General features: G+C 37.4%; 1 protein-coding gene across 1 annotated transcript in view; it reads right to left on the bottom strand.

Moving 5' to 3' along the window:
- The window catches only part of LOC110209156 (calaxin-like), a 26,917-nt gene extending 4,651 nt beyond the window's left edge, over positions 1–22,266 (bottom strand). Inside the window, exons 1-4 of the mRNA XM_020987417.2 lie at positions 19,595–22,266; positions 9,578–9,733; positions 6,046–6,150; positions 289–440 (exon numbers count right to left, since the gene is read on the bottom strand). Of these exons, the coding sequence (XP_020843076.1) occupies positions 289–440; positions 6,046–6,150; positions 9,578–9,733; positions 19,595–19,679 (498 nt within the window). The 5' untranslated portion in view covers positions 19,680–22,266. The remainder of the gene's footprint in view (positions 1–288; positions 441–6,045; positions 6,151–9,577; positions 9,734–19,594) is intronic.

The following is a 22,266-nucleotide window of genomic DNA, read 5'->3' as shown; positions in this document are numbered from 1 at the left end:
GGGGAAGACTAGCATCAAGGGAACCAGATAAGAGACTTATAATAATCCAGGCATAAGCCCTGGACTAGAAACTAGCCTTTGTTCCAAAAAATGACATTTATGAAAGACTGAATGAAAGAATGAATCAAAGTTGCCTCTATTTGATAATGAATTGTACCATCTAATACCCTAAACTTCTATTTTATCTGTTGCTTATGGTGGAAAACAAGTCAATGTTTAGACTTGTTTTATTCCTGCTGTCCTCCACCCTTCGTTCAGAAAACTAATTGCCATTTTTTGCATACTCACCATTTTCTTCAGTGTTATTTCTACTAACTCTTTTATTCCTTCTTCTGGATCTTCTTCAGCTGAATGTTTTAGGAGACTGTTCTTCAGCATGTCAAACATTTCATCTTGGGAAATGTATCCATCCCCATTCAAGTAATAAACTCGGTAACAGTCTTTTTAAAGCATAAGGAAAAGCACTGCTTTTAGATGAACAACTAACATTGTTTCATTTCCTCCTTAACTCTCACAATGCATTATATCATCAACATTATATTTTATAAAACATAGGAGGCAAAGTAGCCCAATGGAAAGAGCACTGACCTTAGCATCATAGGACCCAAGCTGGTCCTCAATTGTATTAAGTGTTGGACTGGATGACCTCTAAAACTCCTTCCAGCCCTACATCTATGGCTTGGTACTATTTGCAAATGGAATATAGCAGCACCTTTAAAACACATTCTCAACAATTAAGTAGGACTTATATTAGGAATCCAAGGATTATTCAACATTGGTGAAACAACAAACATTTCAGAAAAATCTGTAAATCATATGATCATGTCAGTAAATGTAGAAAAAGCTTTCAATAGATGGTATCCATTCATGATCGAAAATAAAACCAAGAAGAAGACACAGAAACAGATTTCCCCTCCTTACACACAAAAAAGTATTTACTTGAAAACTAATGGAAAAACATGAAGAAGCTGGGCATGCTTATACATACCAGTGATCTTTGCTGAGGGGGAGTTTGAGCATCTCTTGAGCTCCGGAGTTCCAAGCTGCAGTGGGCTATGCCAATCAGGTGTCTGCACTAAGTACATCATCAGTGTGATGAGCTTTTGTGTGTGACTATAGGAGAGGAAGGAGAGGGGAACCAGGGTTGCCTAAAGAGGAGTGAACCAGCCCAGTAGGAAACAGCAGCTCCGAGCTCCCATGATAATCAGATTGAGACTGGGTCTATTGGTAGTTCCTGAACTTCCAGATTGGGCAAGATAAGGAGACTCAGCATTTAAAACAAAAATAAAACATTAGGCACACTACCACCTTAAACAGGTACAAAATAAAGATGCACACTCTTCCTACTTTTTTTGACATAAGAAATGTAAAAAAGCACAGTAAGACTAGAAAAAAACTAGAAAATGAAGAGGTGAAAACATTATTATTTGCAGATGTCATGACTGTTTTCCTAGAAAATGCACACATCTCAGGAAAAAAAGAGAATTTATCAAGGTTGCAGGATATAAGAGAAATCCATTAAAATTATTTGCATTCTTGGCAGAGCCAAGATGGCAGAGAAAAGGCAGGGACTTGCCAGGGTTCTTCCAAATTCCCCTCCAAACAACTTTAAATTATGTCTTAAAGTGAATTCTGGAAGAGCAGAACCCACAAAAGGATGGGTGGAAACAATTTTCCAGCTCAAGACAACTTAGAAGGTTGGCAGGAAAAGTCTATTGCACCAGGTGAGAGTGGAGCATGGTCAGCAGTCGGAACACACACACAGTTCAGCTGCCCAGAGCACACAATGGCTCTGCAAGACGGTAGCAGACCTTGGGGCCACTGAATTGGCAGCAGCCACTTCTGGAGCTCTCAGACCACAGATGGCAAGGGGGCCAGACAACTGGTCAGGAGATTTACAAGGGTCTCTTTGCTGGCATTGCATGTAGGACTCTACTGCATTGCCCATATGTGGATCCGGGTTGCAGTCCTGGGGTCAAAGTCCCAGAGAAAAAAGGAGCACTAGCATCCCAGAGCTTAGGGCCAGAGGGCAATGGTGATGTTGGTTATGGTTCCAGGGGGGAAAAGAATGCTTGTGGTCACTCACAGACCAGAGCACAGGCCAGGACAGCAGTAACCACACCTCTCCTTAGTCCGTACCGCTTTGGAAGGACTGAAAACTTATAAACTCCCAGAACTAGCTCTGAGGGCAGGAGCATGAAAACCCTAAAGCCCAACTTTACCATAAAGTTGAAAGTTAAGAAATAGGATGGGAAAATGAGCAAACAACAACATCAAAAAAGAACCTGCCCACAGAAAGTGAGTGTGGTGATAGGGAAGCTCAAAACACAAACTCAGAAGAAGACGACAAAGTCAAAATACTGGCATCTAAAGCGGCAATGAAAAATGTGAATTGGTCTCGTGCCTCAAAAGAATTCCAGGAAAAGTTCAAAAAGGATTTTTAAAACAATAATTGAGATAGATGAAAAAAATGAGAAAAGAAATGAGAATGGTGCAAGAAGATCATGAAAAAATAGTCAGCAGTTTGGTAGAGGAGGCACCAAAAAATACTGAAGAAAACAACACCTTAAAAAACAGAATAGGCCAAATGTTAAAAAAAAAAGGCATAAAAATCCACTGGTGAAAAGAACTACTTAAAAAGCAGAATTGGCCAAATGGAAAAAGAGGTACAAAAGAAAATAATTCACTGGAGAAAATAATTCCTTAAAAATTAGAATTGGGCATTTGAAAGCTAATGAGTCCATGAGACACTAAGAAATAGTAAAACAACATCAAAAGAATAAAAAAAGGAAGAAAGTATGAAATATCTCATTGGAAAAACAACCGACCTGGAAAACAGATTAAAGTGAGATAATTTAAGAATTATTGGACTACCTAAAAGCCATGATCAGAAAAAGAGCCTTAAACATCATATTTCAAGAAGTTATCAAGAAAAACTGCCCTGATATTCTAGAACCAGAGGGTAAAATAGAAATTGAAAGACTCCATTGATCTATTCCTGAGATCCCAAAATGAAAACTCCCAGGAATATTATAGCCAAATTCCAGAACTCGCAGGTCAAGGAGAAAATATTGCAAGAAGCCAGAAAGAATTCAAATATCATGGAACCACAGTCAGGATAACAGTTTTTACTGTTTATTATTTAGTAGTTTCTTCATTAAAAGATCAGAGGGCTTGGAATATGATATTCCAGAGGGTAAAAGAGCTAGGATTACAACAAAGAATCACTTACCCAGCAAAACTGGAAAAAAAAAAAAGGACACTGAGCAAAATAGAGGACTGTCAAGTATTCCTGATGAAAAGACAAGAACTGAATAAAAAACGACTTTCAAATACAAGATTCAAGAGAAGTATAAAGGTAAACAGGAAAGAGAAATCATGAGGGATTCAATAAGATTAAACTGTTTACTTATTTATTTTTGCTTTTATTTGTGAGGCAGTTGGGGTTAAGTGATTTGCCCAGGGTCACACAGCTAGTAAGCGTCAAGTGTCTGAGGCCGGATGTGAACCCAGGTCCTCCTGACTCCAAGTCCAGAGCTCTATCTACTGCGCCACTTAGCTGCCCCAAGACTAAACTGTTTACATTGCTACATGAGAAGATTATGCTTAAAATTCATAAGAACTTTCTCACTATCAGAGCAGTTAAAAGGAGTACAGATTGACAGAAGGCATGGGTATGAGTTGAACAAGATGGGATGGCATTCAAAAAAAAATAAAATTAAGAGATAGAATGAGAAAGAAGAATGTATTAGGAGGAGAAAAAGAGGTGAAATGGGGTAAATTTTTTCACATAAAAGAGCTTTATGGTGGAGAGGAAAATGGTGTGGGGGGGTGGACAGTGCTTGAAACTCACTCTCATCAAATTGGCTTAAAGAGAGAATAACATATATACTCAGTTGGGTATAGAAATCTATCTTACCCTACAGGAATGTAGGAGGGGAAGGGAAAAGAGAAGGGGGAGGGGCTGATAGAAGGGAGGGTGGACTGGGGAGGTGGTAATCAGCAGCAAAACACTTCTGAGGATGAGCAGGATAAAAGGAGAGAGAGAGAGAGAGAGAGTAGGATAAACAGAGAAAAAATAGGATAGAGGGTAATACACAATAATCATAAGTATGAAAAAAATTTATAGCAAGTTTCTCTGATAAAGGCCTCATTTCTCAAATATATAGAAAACAGAGTCAAATTTATAAAAATAAGAGCCATTCCCCAATTGATAAATGGTCAAAGGATAAGAACAGGCAGTTTTCAGATGAAGTAATCAAAGCTATGTATAGTTATACAAAAAATGCTCTAAATCACTATTGATTAGAGAATTACAAATTAAAACGACTCTGAGGTACCACCTCATACCCATCAGTTTGTCTAACATGACAGAAAAGGAAAATGACAAATGCTGGAGGGGATGTGGGAAAATTGAGACATTAATGCATTGTTGGTGAACTTGTGAACTGATTCAACCATTCTGTAGAGAAATTTGGAACTATGCCTAAGTTGTGGCATACGATTGTGATGGAATACTATTGTATTATAAAAAATGATGAGCAGAATGCTCTCAGAAATACCTGGACTTACATGAACTTACATGAGCAAAGTGAATTGAGCAGAACCAGAACAGTGGACATGGTAACAGCAATATGTTCAGTGATCAATTGTGAATGACTTAGCTATTCTCAGCAATACAATTATCCAAGACAATTCCAAAGGACTTATGAGGAAAAATGCTATCCATCTCCAGAGAAAGAACTGATGGAGTCTGACTGCAAACTGAAGCATACTTTTTTAACTTTATTTTTCTTGTCTTCTTTTTGTCTGTTTTCTGTTACAACACCATTAATATGGAAATGTTTTGCATGATTGCACATGTATCACCTACATAAAATTTCTTTCCTTCTCAATGAGGCGGGAGGGAAGAGAGGAAGGAAGAGAATTTGGAACTCAAAATTTTAAAAAATGATTGTTAAAAATTGCTTTTACATGTAGTTGGAAAAAAGTAAAATATTAAATATATTGAAAATTATTTGCATTCTGACAGGATTTATATTGAACATGACAAAAGAAATTTATTTTAAAAAATAATATTTGCAAATATAGCTAGACACATGATCTTTATAAAGATAACACTAAAATTTCATTAAAAATAAATGGGAGGTTTAAATAACTGAAGAAAATCCAATTTCTATAGAAGTCAAATCAACATGTGAAAATGTGAAAAATACCAATAGTTCCTACATTTATTATTAATTTAATGCATCACAGTGGGCTTCATTATTGTTGTTGTTGTTCAGTCATTTTCAGGTGTGTCCAAATCTTTGTGGTCCCATTTGGTGTTTTCTTGGCCAAGATACTGAAGTAGTTTGCCATTTCCTTCTTCAGCTCATTTGACAGAGAAAACTAAGGCAAATTGGGTTAAGTGACTTGTCCAGGTTAAGTGTCTGGGGCCAGATTTGAACTTAGGAAGATTAGTCTTTCTCATTCCAAGCCTGGCACTCTATCCACTGAGCCACCTAGTTACCCATAGGTCTTCACTACAGAACTAAACAAAATCGTAGTGAAACCCAGATACGGAAAAATTGGCAAAAATAGCAATGGCAAATTTTGATTCGGGGAAGTGGATAAGTGTATACCAGCCTTCACCGCTTTTAAAGCATTATTAAATAGCTGTTAAAACTATGAAATCTTAGGCAAAAACAAACCTACCTGGATCTGTGGAACAAAATATAAATGTCAGAAATAGAACAAAATGTGTACAAAAGATAACTTTCAAAGAAAAGGCTAAGTGTTGCTCTTGGCCAAATGGTTGGAATTCTGGAAGCAGTGAGCTGGGTGAGGGAAGTATTTTAGGTGGCCAGGTTGTTTATTTTGTTTTTGAAATCAAAAACATTGATTTCTGCAGCATTTCTAGAGCCAGCCCAGGTGAGGCACTAAAAACCATTTAATTGGTTAAAGATTTAGAGTGTGCTGATATACCAGCTTTTAAAGCACTGAAGGATGAAATCAAGACTAGTTATGATTGCCTAAAATCATAGCTATGCCAGAAATTCTTACATTTCACTCTTTCTTCAAAAGTTCCTCGGAGAAATATGGATAATCCTTCGACCCATTCAGTTGTACTAATGTGATTATCACTGTCTTTGTCAAAAGCACCAAATACTGAAATGTAAAGAAGGTGTAGGCTTACAGGTACTGCGATTTAAAGACAAATTCTAATTCCTTCTTATTCTTGTTATAATTCCATAGTATCCATAGTAGATCAAGAGTTATTTACTTGGGGCCTATGTATTAAATATTTTGATAGCTGTATTTCACTATAATTGGCTTCCTTTTTAATTCTATATATTTTATGTATTTAAAAACAGTATTATGAGCAAGGTTCATGGTCTTCAGTAGACTACCAAAGAGGTCTATTATCCCGCAAAACCATTAAGAACTCTTGCTTTACATGGAGAGAAGTAAAATAATTTCTACCACATATTAAATGAAAGTTTAGATAATTTCCCTCCTGAGAAAACCCTAAAGTTTCAGTGTTTTTTTAAAAAACTGCTTTTCTCCTAAGAAGCATTACATTATAGTAAATGACAAAGTAGATTATTTGGATTATTGGATTATTTTGTAAAGAAGAATTTACAACAGGAATCTCAGTCTTAGTGCTACTCAATATGTTGTCAATGTTTTTTATAATGAAACAAAGCAGGTAGCTTTTCTCAGAATCATCTATTAAAATTAAATTATAAACTTGAAAGCTATCCACAAAAAAAGCAATCACACAAAATAAGGGATAAAATCTGACATAAGACTTTAGTATATAACAGAGCTAAGAACAAATGAACTGATATGCTCCAGATAGGCCAAGAAAATGCTTTTATTCTGCGCCCCTTTAGCATATAGAATGTCTTAATATGAGAGTGCATTGGGCCCAGAGTCAGAAGAGACTCAGAGTCAAACCCTTGGTCCAACACTTGCAATGAGAGGAAGAGAAGGGATTAAACATCTCTACAATCCCTACCACCTGCCAAGCATGGCACTGAGTGCTCTTTTCATTTTTTTAAATATTATTTCATTTGATCTTCACAACAACCCTGGGAGGGAGGTGCTATTATTATCCTCATTTTACAGACGAGGAAACTGAGGAAAATAGGGGTTCAATGACTTGCCAAGGTCACACAGCTAATGGGTGTCTGAGGTCAGATCTGAACTCAGCTCTTTCTGACTCCAGGCCCTGCACTCTATCCATTGCTACCACTTACCTCTAAATGAGGAAAATTCTTTCCCTATTCATTTCATGGGGTCAAAATTACAAAACTCTTTGTAAACTTTAAAGTACCACAGACATGCGAGGTGGTATTAATTTGAGATACATTTTCCTAGTGAGTAGTTTTTTAAATCATTTTTAAGGGCTATATGTTGAAACAGTGTCAGTGAAATAGTGGCAAAGGTTAGGCTTGCCTACAGGTGCAGGAGCGCTCAAAGCTCTCATGGGGGCCATTGGAAACACATGGCCTTGAAGACTAGAGGGGAAGGAGTAGAGCCCCCTCTCCTTGGAATTAATGACCTTGCCACTTGGCACCAAGTAGTGAGTCCTTTGTCTACTGAGGCGTATGTTCCTCTGATATAGGAGGGAGGACTGGCCATTTTGACCAAACAGAAGAGGAAATTCACAAGAAATACATGAGGACCAACATACATTTGGAACCAAGTTGACATAGTGCAATTTAGAAATCTTGGCCTTGAGCTACTCAACATAAGTGGTTTTTTGAAGTGAAAGAGATGCTTAGGCTGTAGGTCAGGTGTGCTGAAACCAGAGATTAAAAATCTAAGTGTACTGATGGTGGACTAACAGGTAGTGACAGGAGCTGAGAACTCCCAAGAGAACGTCCAGTCTTTGTCAAGAAAGAGCTAGGAATTCACTTAACCCCAATTGCCTCGCTAAAAAAAAAAAAAGAAAAAAAAAAGAAAAGAGCTAGGAATGAAACAGACAAACTGATCAAAGCTACAGTGATCAACGAAGCTGACAGATTTATAAAGAAAATCTTTAGGGGTTGTAAATTGCATGTGTGTATATGGAAGGAGGCAGGGAGAGAGAGAGAGAGAGAGAGAGAGAGAGAGAGAGAGAGAGAGAGGAGAGAGAGAGAGAGAGAGAGAGAGAGAAACAGAGAGAGCTAGACAAAGAGGGAGGCAAGGAGGGAAGGGGAGGGAGGGGAGGGGAGGGGAGAGGAGAGGGGAAGCATTAGGAATTGAATTCATTAGAAGAATGTAGGTAGGACTCTATACCATGTTTTAAATACATACACACATATATTTTAAGTATATAAAACTTTAGCTTTTAAATAAATACACACACACACATATAACATATATTTAAAACACAGTATAGACCTATCTACATTCTTCTAATGCATTCAGCTCCTAATGCAATATATCTGTATTACATGTATACACACACATCTGCATCCTGAAAGTTTTCTTTAAGCATATATGCATGTGTGTATATACATATATATGCACACACTTAAAACATGTCATAGTCCTTCCTACATTCTTGGGAAATGAAGGACAACGAAGAATGTGATAACAATCATAAAGTGACTGACTTTATGTAAGCCAGGCATCTAGAGCCCTCAGGGTTTGTCAGCCTTGACTATTTCCTCCTTCCTGGCAGAATGCCAACCTTGCCCACGTTCTCCATTGTTCTTGATCAAGTGACTGTCAAGCTCTTGAGGGCCAATTTCTGGAAAATTTTCAGTAAATTTCAGTTGTTTTTTGTTTTTAAAAATAATCATTACCCACTACGGCTAAAATGTTTGCCCTCTTCAACTCCATATAATTCTTGTGTTTCTTCAAGATTCAGCTCAAATGCTACTTTCTGTAGGAGACCTTTTTCCAGTCCCCCTGCTACCTGCTAACATCTTCCCCTCCCAAGTTACCTTCTATCCACTGTGTATACATCTTTTTTTTTTTTTGGCAATTGGGGTTAAGTGACTTGCCCAGGGTCACACAGCTAGTGTCACGTGTTTGGTCTGAGGCCAAATTTGAACTCAGGTCCTCCTGACTTCAGGGCCGGTGCTCTGTCCACTGTGCCACCTAGCTGCCCAGTGTATACATCTTTTATATAACTCTTTATTTACATGTTGTCTCCTCTATTAAAGGGTAAACTGCTTGAGGGCAGGGACTGTTTTTATTTTTCTTTGTATCCCAAGTGTCTGGCACAAAAATTAGTACTTAAATGAGAAGGGAAAAAACAACCCATAACTATGTAAATTTTTCATTCGACTATTTTTAAAAAATATATTTAGTGACAGTAATGGTAAATACTTTTAGGATTAAATGTTATATTCACCATAATGTTTTGAGGGGAAAAAAGACCATTAAGTAAATTTCCTAAGAAAACTGTTCTAAAGGAATCTCGTATAAAATAGACCAAAAAGGATCTTTTATTAAACTTTCATAGGACAGGAAACCGACCACTGATCGTTCTGTAAAAGGCAGTTTCATCTAAAATACTCTCATATCATCTGGGCTGCCAGAAAAATTTGAACATTGTTGATGAAAAGTGGCACTTACAATTGCTATGGCTTCTTACCCCTGTTCATAAGCATGTCATCGGTCATTCCAAATACATTATGCAGGATGTTTCTAAACTCAACGCGATCCAGGCCTTCTTGGATACCTTGGTCATTTCCCTTTTCCTTAAATGAGTAAAAAAGTTTCACAAGACATTCCATTTCATTTTGGTTGACTGTGAAATGAAAAAGGAAAATTAATAAAATTTTGATTTGATGTAATATGGACAGTGGGTGAAGAGCTGGAGAGAGGTGTATCCTAATGTGTTTTTCTTTCTGCTACTATGTTGGTGAACAGTTCATTTAACCTCTCACACCCTTATTTTATTTTCATTTATAAAATAAAGGAGTCAGGCTAAATGATCCTTCATCTTTTCTAATTCAACATTCTAATTAGACTTTCTAATTCAACATTCTAATTACTGAGTTCTAAATTCAGTTCAGTTCAGTAAGAATATATAGCAGACTAATGCCTAAGAATTTTTGTGCTTCGGGCAAGTATGAAAAACTACAACAATGGTGAACAGTCCCCTTATAAGGAGGAAAGCTGGCATTTGGATAGCATTTTAAGGTTTGCAAAGTACTTTACAAATATTATTTCATTTGACCCTCACAACAACCCTGAAAGGTAGGGGGTTATTATTTTTATCCTCATTTTACAATTGAGGAAACTGAGGCAGACCGAGGTTATGTTACTTGCTCAGTTACACAGCAAATAAGTACCTGAAGCTGTACTTGAACTCAAGTCTTGCCAACACCAGACCTCAAACTCTATCCACCGTGCCTTATAGCTGCCTTGTGGGAGGAATGTTGGAGCAGGGAATGGCACAGCCTACCATTTTGTGGCTTTGCATTTTAACTATTTTGCTTACATAGATGCTAAATTCTGATGTTTCTCTTTTGCTGAATGATTTTTAGCACCCTCTAAATTCCAGTCTCTGGGGGAAAAAATCCCTATTCTTCCCATTCTAGTTGCCACTCTGGTGTCTGGTAGGGGCTGTAGAGATTGTGTGTGTGTGTGTGTGTGTGTGTGTGTGTGTGTGTATATATATGAATATACACATACACCATGGTCCTTTCCTTTGGAAACTTACATAATCTTGGAGTTAGCAAGGGAGTAAGACTTAATAACTATCTGTAGAGGACATGAGATGGTATATAATTTGCTTTAATTGAGTCATTCTTTATTGATGCCTTTTGTTTTTGTATCACACTCCTTTCTGATTATATGCTTTTCCACCTCCTACCCTGAGAGCCTTTTCTTCAAAAAAAATTTTTTTAAAAAGAAAAAGAAACTCAAAGTTTGGCAGAATCAACCAACATTTCTATTGCATCCTGTAGAACATGCAACATGGAACTCACAGGCTCTCATCTCCCCAAAGAAAGGAGAGGGGTATGTATTTTTTAAACTCTTCCCTGAGCCCAGTCTTGGTCATTTTAACTAAATAGCATTTGGTTTTGTTTTACTATTCTTTCCATTTACATCCCTGTAGTCACTGGGCATACTGTTTTCCTGATTCTGCTTAATCTGTTCTATAGCAGTTCATATAAGTCAAATTATATTTCTCTAAATTCTTCATATTTATCATTTCTTACAATGCTATAATAATTGGATTACATTCAAGTACCAGTTGGTTTCTCTGGCCAATCCCCAGGGCATTTACTTCACTACAATTCTTTACTAACACAGACACACACACACCCCTTTACAACCAATATATTGGGGACTTTTCTTTGAATTTCTTAGTAAGCATTTGCTTAGCAGTAGGATCTCTGGGTCAAAGGGTCATTTTAAAAAAATGATAATTCCAAATTGCTTTCCAAAATGAATGGACCAATTAATTCATGGCTCTACCAACAGTATGTCTATCTTTTCATAACTCCTCCAATATTGACTATTTCCATCTTTTCTCATCTTTGCCAATTTGCTGGGTATGTGGTGGAACCACAGAGTTGTTTTAATTTTCATTTCTCATTACTAGTGATTTGGTATGATCATATGGTCATTAATAGCTGCAATTACTTTAAGAATGGTTTGTTTTAACCACTTAACCATTGGGTAATGGCTCTTGGATATATACATATATATACACATACACACATGCAAATTCTTAGCTCTTGGTTTTATTTACACACATACACACATATACATGCACATAAATATTTGCTAATTCTTTGTTTTTGTGAAATGTCAAAAAATATTTGGTGTGGCAATTTCTTCCCAATTAAGTTTCTCTCCTTATCCTAGATGTATTAATTTTGTGCATGGAAACCCTTCAAAAGTTCATCTCATCAAAATGATCTATCTTACCTTTGGTGTTTCCACTATCCAATATTTGGTTAAGAATTATCCACCAGCCACATCTGTGAAAGATATCTGATATAGTTCTCTTCTAACTGTTTTAATTGTGTGATCTTTAATATTTAGGTTGCAAATCCATTTTGAGCTTATTATGAGATGTGGCATAAAAAGTTAGCGTAAATCTAATGGCTGCCCGTTTTCTCAGCTGTTCTCATCAAATACAGAGAGTTCTTGCTTTTTAGAACCTGACCCTTTTCTACCTTACACATTACTGTCCCTCCACATTCATTTTATTTTATTTTTTGGCAGTTGGGGTTAAGTGACTTGCCCAGGGTCACACAGCTAGTAAGTGTCAAGTATTTGGTCTGAGGCCAGATTTGAACTCAAGTGCTCCTGACTTCAGGGCCAGCGCTCTATCCACTGTGCCACCTAGCTGCCCCTCCACATTCATTTTATGATCTAGCTCTCCCAGCCGTCTTCCTGTTATACACTGGACAGTCTATGTCCTAACTCTTTATCTTTGTCCTGGGTGTCCGACGTTCCTCAATACTTTCCCTCTTCACCTCCACCTATTTCCCTGGCTTCCTTCAACATTCAGCTTAACTTATACCCAAAACACATCAAAGAAAGAGGAAAAGAGCCCATTTGTACAAAAAAATGTATTTATAGCATTTAGTAGCCTCAAACTGGAAACTAGGGGGGCCCCACCTATTGGGGAATGGTTCAACAAATGGTGATATGTGCAATTGTCATGGAATATTATTCTATAAGAAATGACAACATGGACAGTTTCAAAGGAGACTGGGAAGATTTTTGTAATTTTATATTGAAGTGAACAAATCTAGGAGAGCAACTTACACTGTGACAAGATTACAGAGAAAAAGCAGCTTTGAAAGACATTAGAATTTTGATTAATGCAATTGTAAAGGGGAGGAATGGGGTGCTATGTGCTGTTGTTCTGCCCATATGGGTTATACGTGTCCACATGGGTATGCCTAGATGTGGCTTGAAGGGAGGCAAGAATACATATTTCTAGAGTCTCCTCTCCCCATCGTTCTCCAAGGGATATTTTGGTTCCTGCTAGGAGGAGAACCAGGAATTGGAACCAGAGGCTGCCCACTCTGGTCTCCTCAGAAAGAAGGGGGTACCAGGCTAGAATTATATCTATTTGTTTGCTTAAATATTTAGTTTGGGACAATAATTTTTAGGTTTATGGTACACTTGTGGTTGCTATCCCTTAATGGGGAAGATGTGCCTCCAGTTAAATATCCAACTCATTTATCCAAGAAGATAGCAAAATTGGTATCAGAGAAAGCATACATATGAGAATATAAAACCAGACAATAATGAATGAATGAGGATGCCCATTGAGAGTGAAATAACAGCTCAACTGAGAGTCTCGGATCTCACCCGAGTCTCTAGTACAGTAGGCTGGAACATGCTGGCTTCTTTCCAGAGTCTTTCTCTTCCTTCAGAGACACGAAGAGGGTTTGGAACTCTGTGTATTCTCTACTGAGGCTGAAAGCCAGACCAGGATCTCTCTCTTTTTTTTTAAATTAAATTGACTTATTTATTTTTAGTTTTCAATATTCACTTTTATAAGTTTTTGAGTTCTAAATATTTCCCCTCCCCAAGACAGCATGCAGTCTGATATAGGGTATATGTGTGCAACCATATTAAATATATTTCCACATTAGTCATGTTGTGAAAGAAGAATCAGAACAAAAGGGAAAAACCACGAGAAAGAAAAAACAAAAAAAAGAGCAAGTAGTCTGCTTCGATCTGCATGTAGACTCCATAGTTATTTCTCTGGATGTGGACAGCATTTTCCATCATGGATCTCTCTTTTTTCAAGCTCTTACCAACTCCACCCCTCACGTAGCAGTGGAACACTGAATACTCAATCTCCACCAATGAGGAGATTGACTTTGAGCCACCCATTATAGAATGATGAACGAGTCCAGTAGACCAAAGATGAATTACGCCAACTGTGTCCTTCTAGAGATGTAATAGACTTAAAATGCAGAGAGAAGGTCGTCCATATTTGGACATGGATAATATGGGAATTTGTTTTGCGGGACTGTTCATGTTTATTGTGAGGGTTTTGATTTTTTTTTTTTGTCTACTGAGAGAACAGTGGTAGGAAGAAATCATAAACATGTTGAAATAAATTAAAAAACATGCACACACAAGCAAGCGCGCACACACACACACACACACACATACACATCACTTAACTTCCATTTTCTGCAGGAGGCCTTTCCTGCTGCTCTCAGCTGCTACAGCTTCCCCCTTTAAGGTTATTTTCTATCTACTCTTTATGTAACCTGTACATGCCTATTTATTTACATGTTGTCTCCCCTCTAAGAACACAAGTCAAGGCAGGGACCTTTTTTTTCTTGCCTGTTTTTTGACATCCCCATTGCTTAGCACAATACCTGGCCGACAGTAATCACTTAATAAGTGATTGTTGATTGTTTCATTGATTATCAGACTCTAATCTAATGGGGAGACAGTCAAAGATAGCCTAGTCCAGAGAGTATGCACAGTCGTCTGCTGCCAACTCATGTATATGTGTGGGGAGGTGAGCCTCCTTCTCCATCTCAGAAATCTGTAATGATATAGAATGGAGGGACCCTGCCCCCATTCAAACCATGTAGAGGTATCCTGTGATTATTTCCTCTGCTTACCAAGTGGTGAATAAAAGACCTTTAATTGACTGCTGAATTGTACATACCAAAGGCCCTGACAGGTTGAACTGATCTGGCTTCTGTATGGGCAACTGAGGTACTCTAAGCCTGTGGGTGAGGAGAGATGTAGAAACAGTGGCCTATTCAACTTACACAGACAGCCATGTGGCCCAGAACACATGGCAATTCAGTTGCTTTACCTTTGTATTTGTTCTTTCTCCTCTTAAATGAATGAGTATAAGAAATGGAACACACTAGGTTGAAACTCTGTGAGAATTCAAAGTTCAGACAAACCACCCGTGGTCCAGGAAACAGAATCTACACCAGAGTTTGTTGGTAGCCAAGCCCAGTGAGCGACTGCAGCTCTGAAGGGTGAATCTAGATGTACACAAATATTTTAGCAGCTTTTTTTCACAGTAGCCATAAAATAGCAAATAAGGGGGCTATCCTGTTGAAGAATGGTTAAATAAATTAAGGCACATCCATGTAATGGAAAATTATTGTGCACTAAGAAATTACAAAATGAGCAGTTTGAGAGGAAACTGAGAAAATCATCATGTACAATAAGACTTAGGAGAAGAATTTAAACAATGACAATATTATAGACAAAAACAGCTTTCAAAGACTTTAGAACTCTGGTCAATGCAATAATAAACCAAGAGTCTAGAGGAATGAACATGAATCCTGCCACTCACTCACCTCTTGCCAGACAGGTGATAAACCTAAAATGCAGAGGTACATACATTTTAGGCCACGATGAAATAATGTTTTGCTTGACTATGCATGTTTATGGTGAGGTTTTTTTTTCTTAATGGGGTGCAGTGGGAGGGGCAGACAAATGCATGTAAAAACAATTTAAAATTAATACAATAAAAATGAAATTGGAGGGGCAAATGTCTACGGCAGATTACTTTAAATTTGAGCCCACTTCCTCCAGGGACCTAGATGGCAGAGGAGAGACAGAAGCCTCATTTTGAGGGGGGATGTGTTTGTACTTTCATCCCCAGTAAGTCTGCCTTTGTAAAAGTTAATTGATGTTAATTGGTTGTTAGCCAAATCAAGGAGATTTTAATAGGTTAAATTATATTGAGGTGCTAAACATTGGAGGTGATATTGAAGAATACACAGGGTAAAGCATTAACCTGGTACCATTAAGAGTTCTACTGTCTCCAAGAGAATCTTTAGGGGGACAGAAAGCCGGCCAGGCGGGGAACCCAACCTGCTAGTATGTATGCGGGTTGGGAAAGCAAGTGCAGAATCTTGCCACACTGGTTTATTGACTTGGATTATTTACCATTCTTGATCATCTATTTAGTCTATTTCACTCTTCTATTTTTTTAACCAGTACTACTGGTCACTATTTTACGATATGATTCAAGGTCTGGAAGTGACTCCACCCCCCAACAGATATGCAAACTGTTTCTCTTGAGATTCTAGTCCTCTTGTTCCTGCAAATGATCTCTAAGAGAGGGTCCCCTCCTTTGATAGTTTGGTATAGCACGAAATACTTGTCAGTCTCTTCGTTTTTATTATACTTATATAGCCCAAGCAGGAACAATTAATATCCTTTTAAGTTGTCCTTTACTTCCTTTAAGAGTGCTTTGTAATTTTATTTATATACTTTGGTAGATTGCCTGGAGGATATTTTATGCATTTTTTAGTTATCTTGAATGGGATTTTCCCTTTTATTATTTCCTTCTGAATTCTGTTACTACTATAAAGAAATGGTAATTGTTTTTATAGATATACTTTATATTCTGCTATTTTACTGAAGCTATTGCCCCTTTGCTGCTTCTCTGGTATTTTCTAATTAATAGGTTATCAGCAAATGAGTTTAGGTTTTTTTTGCCTGTTTATGCATGTAATTTTTTTCTTGCCTTAATTACTTTCACCAGCATTTCTAGAACTATATCCAATAAGAGTGGGGAAAAAGGGTGTCATCCTTGCTTTATTCCCGTATTTACTGGGAAACCTTCCAGTGTTTTCCTATGGCAAATAATTCTAGCTTTTTGAATTTACATGTGAAAATGACTTTTTATTACTTATGCATTATAGGGTTGATGTGTTTATTTAGCATTATTGCACTTTTGTCAAAAACCTTTTTTGCGTATATTGATATAATCATGTAGTTCTGAATATTATTTTTTTTAAACAAATTTTTTCTTCCCTAGTGTTGAACCATCCATTCCCGTTATAACTCTAGCTTGGTTATGGTAAAAAAATTTTTGATATATTGCTTAATATTTTAGATTTTTTTTTCATTAATATTGGTTAGTGAATTGGTCTAGTTACTTCTTTTTGTTTCTTTTATCTTTCCCTAGCATAGGTACCAGAGCTCTATTTGTCATATACAATCAGTAGTGTTTTCTTTTTCAAGTTTTATATACTCTGTATTTATATGTATCATATATAATATATAATCCGTATTAATTACATACTTAAATGCATGTGAAAACAAAACTCATCATCCTTGATTTAATTCAACCAACTTACCATTTAAGTTCCATGTCATCCCTAAAACCTTCCTGACTTTTTCAGATTACAATGATTTCTCCCTGATCCAAACATCTACAGCATTTCTGGTTTAGAGCATACATTTTAGCAATTAATTATATACCACAGGAAAGAATTAAAAGATACAAGCCTAAATCAAAACTTAATAATGACTTTTTGACTGAGTGGGTCAAAATAAATTTAAAAAATTTAATAACAGACAAAATGATGAAATAACATACCAAAATTTCTGGGATACAACCAGGGGTGTGTTGCAAATGTATAACCACCAGCTCTCCAAAAATTATGACAATTTAGATAAATTTATATCTATTATTCATAAAGACCAGTTTTCTTAAGGATTCTCTTTATGGCTTGTTCAACTTCATTTTCTAAGATCGAATTGTTTATAATTTGTATTTCATGTTCAGTTGAGTATTTTATATTTTTGTAGGTAATCTCATGTTTCTTTAAATTCTGAGTTTTACTAGCAGATGGTGTTTTGCAGGTTCTGGTAATTCACTTCTATTGTTTTTACTTTACCTGATACATTTTTCATTTTGGCAATTTTATTTTCCTACCTCTTTTTCATCAGGTTAGCTTTTAAAAGTATAGGGATGCTTTCTTTTCACAAGAATCAGCTTTTAGTTCTGCTTATCATCGTCTATAGTCCTTTTTATTTATTCCTCCTCTAATTTTCAATGTTTTTTTCTGCTTATCTTAGATTTATTTTCTGTTTCTTAATATTGAGTTAATCTTGTTTTCTATTTTATCTTTTCAGAGATATATTTTTGCTTCTGAATGCTTTAGCTCTGTCCAGGTATGTACTGGAACCAGCTTATACTGACTTGAGAGAGCTGATCATTAAATTTTCAACGTGAGCAATTATAACTTGGACATTGACAAATGCTACAAATCAGGGCTTAACTTAACGGGCTTATTTATAAGTCTAGCCAAGACTTATGACAATGATGGAAAAAATATTGATAAGGCAGATTAAACTTTAAATTGTGATAATTTTTGGAGAACTAGTTGTTATACCTTTGCCAGCATACCCTTGTGGCTGTATCCCAGAAATCATTTTCCTCATTTATTAAATTTTATGATTTATTCTTTGACCCACTCATTTAAAATGTCATTATTAAGTTCTGATTTAGGTTTACAAACCTTTTGTGCTCCTGTATACAGATGGTATATAATCACTTGTTAAAATGTGTGTTCTGGACTAGAAATGCCATTGATGTTTTCATCAGGGAGACAACCAACCATGTGAACTGGAGTTGTGAAGGCTTTTTAAAGATGAAATGATGAAATGGAACTTTAAATGGCAAGGGTGATTAAGAGAAGAAATCAAGGATAATGCCTTGTTTTAGATATGTTGTTGTGTTTTGATATATAAACTTCTGATATCTTTATTCAAATTAGAGTAAGAATGTTTCCATGGAAATTTAAAAAGTCATTAAAATTACATACATACATGTATATGAACACACACATATATACACACATGATGTAACTGCGATTAATACGTGATTACTTTGATAGAAATCACAGCAAAGAGCTATTCTGTTCCTTCCATAATCCAAAGACATCCTGGTTGTTAAAAGAAAAACCCAAACCTTTAAAATGGGAAAAAAAAATAAAGAGAAAGCGGACTTGGTGTGGCCACTTTGTTGGGGCCCATTCTTCCCAACAGTGTGCCTCACCAAAAAAATCAACTTCAAGCAAAATCAACTACTCTATAATCATTTATTAAGCATTTATTTTGTTAAAGGCACTGTGCTTATCCCTGAAGATTTAAAGACAAAATTCTATTAAACAAGTAAACTCAACGTAGTCATTACATGCATCTCGTATTTCCTTTTATGGACTGGGAACACCTGCTAATTGATTTTAAAAACATTGGTGAAAATATCTGTAGGCCAGAGAGAGAACAGTAGACTTGGGAAATTCTCTCCACTGGAAGGGATTCATGGTGAGGGTGGTAATAAGCCTATAATTTAGTGGGCACTGAGAGGCCAAGTAAATTGTTCATGATGAGCAGAGCCATCTAGCTAATACAGGCCAGGGTCACGCCTTGAATCCATTTTCCTGACTCCCTCAACTTGGCCACCCTACCTCCTGAAGCATAAATACTATTATTTTGTTGTTGATTTAATCACAGACCTTTTAAAAACATATTCATAAGGGGCTAAGAGGGTAGTAGACTACTTCTCTTTCAGTGCTGTATACTCCCTACAATGTTGCTCATGAGGCAGGGGAGGGAGCCCGGATGACCTGAATTCATGGAGCTGCCTGAATCATACTTGGCACGTGACTCCTTGTAACTGCTCAGAGCTCTGGGCAACTATTTCAGATTCTAAACTGCAGACTTGCAGTGGCAGAGGGAGTTCCCTGTACCAATGAAATAAGAGATCCAGGTTGTAGACCTCTCTACCCCTAACAGTGAGTAAAAGCTACTGTCCCATGAAGGCAGATGTTATACTCAGGTTAAGCATGTAGCTTAAGTCATGTTCTAGGTTAATCCAGCTAGATTTCCCAGTAGTACTCACAATGTGTGCCTGCTTTGCTCAGGGCTGTTACCACCTTCTTGAGGTCCCTTAAGTTGATGCCACACACCAGTCTCTTCAGACTCATGATCTGAGCCAACAACAAAATCTTGGAGAACAGGGCGTGCTGAGGCTTTCACAGGTGCTCTCTGGGGGCACCTACAGCCAGGACAGAATGTTGTCATACTAACAATTCAGGAACCAAACAAAGAAGATTCTGAAGGCTGAATTGGATAAATGGGGCCACTCTAGACAGTAGGAGAAAACACACCAGGCCTCTGGGAGAGGAGGGGATGCTAAATCCAAACGGGAAAGCAGGAGCATCCAATACAACAGCAACAGATGATGGAATGGGTTCTGGCTTCCAGGTGGCTATTGGGCTATTAAGTCCCAGGCAGATTCACTACCAAATCCCAATTAGCACTAGTTTCCCTCATGTGTTTAAAAGAGATCACACTGATCATCAGATAGTTATCCCATGCTGATGAGAGGGTAACGCGTTTCGATGGTTTGAGTTGTTTCATTTGAGATAACAAGGTCACCATGGCTTACAATTTCAGACTTGAAGCTCACCTACAAAGCAGAAAGGGCCCTGGCCTCATTTCTACATTACCACTTCCTTGGTAATTTTCTAAAAAGAGCTACAATGAATACCATTTCTTTTCCACCACCCAATCCTCCTTTAAAAATAGGCAGGGCACATTTAAGCCTATTACTTGCAAGATGTGCCTGTGGTCTTCCAACAGAGTTAAGATACCAAAGTCCGAATGATCAAGTTCTTTAGGCATTTCTCATGTTTTAGCTTGACGAGACCAAACTTTCATTCTTTACAACATATTCTACAGTAGGAATGGGTGTGTGCGGAGGATGGGAGTTTTTTTCCTCCTTTTTAATTCACATCAGTATCAGAGGCAGTGCAGTTGAACTCAGTATCAGGACATACAAGTTCCAAGGGCCTACACCTCCTGGTTGTGCTGTAGAAAGCACCCTACCAACTCTAACGTGCTACATCAATCTGAATTATCACATGATCATCAAAGACGCTCCCTACTTAATCAGGTAAAAAGTCTTCCACCAAGCAGCATCTTTTGCAAATTTCAGTCAAGGAACCAAGCATCTTGCAACCTCTACAAAGCAGAGGCTGCTTTAGTAGAACCTTTTGGGGAAAATAAAATAGTCCTTTTACTTTTCTAATTCAAGATTTGATGGCCAGGAAAAATTTGATCTGAATGTGTTACGGCATTAGTTTTGGACAACGTCAGCATAAGTATTCCAGTTGGACCAGACATTTTGTCCCTGTTTTTATTGGAATAACTCTTACAAGCCACTGTCCAGAGGAGGGCAAACAGGCTGTGCCCTAGTCCTTAAAATAATTTTCTATGTGGACAGATGGAACAGGCGTATTTAGCCTGGAGATCTGGGGAGACACAGTAATGGTCCTTAAGCCTGTGTACAAAAAGGGATGAATTTCTGTTTGACCTCGGGGAGGCGCAGAACTAGGGGAAATAGCTATTAGTTGCATATTAAGGCTCAAAATAAAAAAACTTCCTAACAGTTATAGTCATTCAGAGGTGGATGAGCTACACTGAGAGGGTGAGGTTCATACTTCTCTCCAAGTCTCCTTCATTTCAGGCAAAGGCGAGATGACTTTTGTCATCTGTCAACTATCTTATAGAGGACAGATACTAGTTCATGCATGGGCTGCACTGGACAGCCTCTGAGGTCCCTTTCAACTCACATTCTGACACCACATGAAGGAGAGCTGGTTCAAATTCTAACTGTTGAATTCCTACCTACTGTGAAACACTGAAAGGACTAACGGAGCATTTATGTTTAAAATTTGCAAAGTGCTTTGAACTTTTATCTCACTGGCTCCTCACAACAACATGGGGAGGTAGGTACTATTAATATTTGTTCTGCAGATGAGGAAACTGAGGCAAACAGCTGTGAAATAACTTGCCCAGGTCACACAGCTAGTGTCTGAGACAGGATGTGAACTCGGGTCATCCTGACTCTAGGCTCAGCTCACTATCTATTTCACTACCAGTTGTCTAACCTCCTCCAGCCTGTGCCTAGGCTCATCCAATCCTTGGGGACTATAGAAATGTTGCCGAATTGACTATTATAAAAGAACCCTAAGGTCCCAAAAGTCACATAATTTTCCTTGAAATGTAAAAGTGACTCTTATATGGCATTAAATCGCTGAGGGCTCGCTCCCCCCCTCCCCCCCCCGTTTTTCTAGATAAGGAATTTCTGGTTTTGATTTTCTTGGATTTTAAACTGAAAAACTTTCAGAAGAAAAACAACAGCTGAATCTATCACTGAGATTCTAGAATAGTACCTTCCCCACTTAATTTTCCTGAGATTCTATTTATTGTACTCTTCTGCCACATAAATACATTCATCTGACCATGAATGAATAAATTCATTCAGGCCCTAATGCTTTTGGTTCCTTGTTCTAAGGAACAATCATGTGTATACTAGATAAAATCCAGCTCGGGAGAACCTTGTTATATTGTGTAAAACTCAATATTCTGATGATTTTTAGAAACCAGAAACAGTAAATAGTAAACTCAAGGTCAAATCAGTACAAAATCCACATTTCTACCTAAGCGCTAATTCCAAAGTTATCTGCTAAGTTGCTGTCAATCAAGGGATTTCCTCACATTTACAAA

Source organism: Phascolarctos cinereus, unplaced genomic scaffold, assembly GCF_003287225.1.
Source record: "Phascolarctos cinereus isolate Bilbo 61053 unplaced genomic scaffold, phaCin_HiC Scaffold_1;HRSCAF=81, whole genome shotgun sequence".
Classification (NCBI taxonomy): Eukaryota; Metazoa; Chordata; class Mammalia; order Diprotodontia; family Phascolarctidae; genus Phascolarctos; species Phascolarctos cinereus.
Note: the sequence above shows the minus strand (reverse complement) of the source record. Positions and strands in the feature narration are given on the sequence as shown.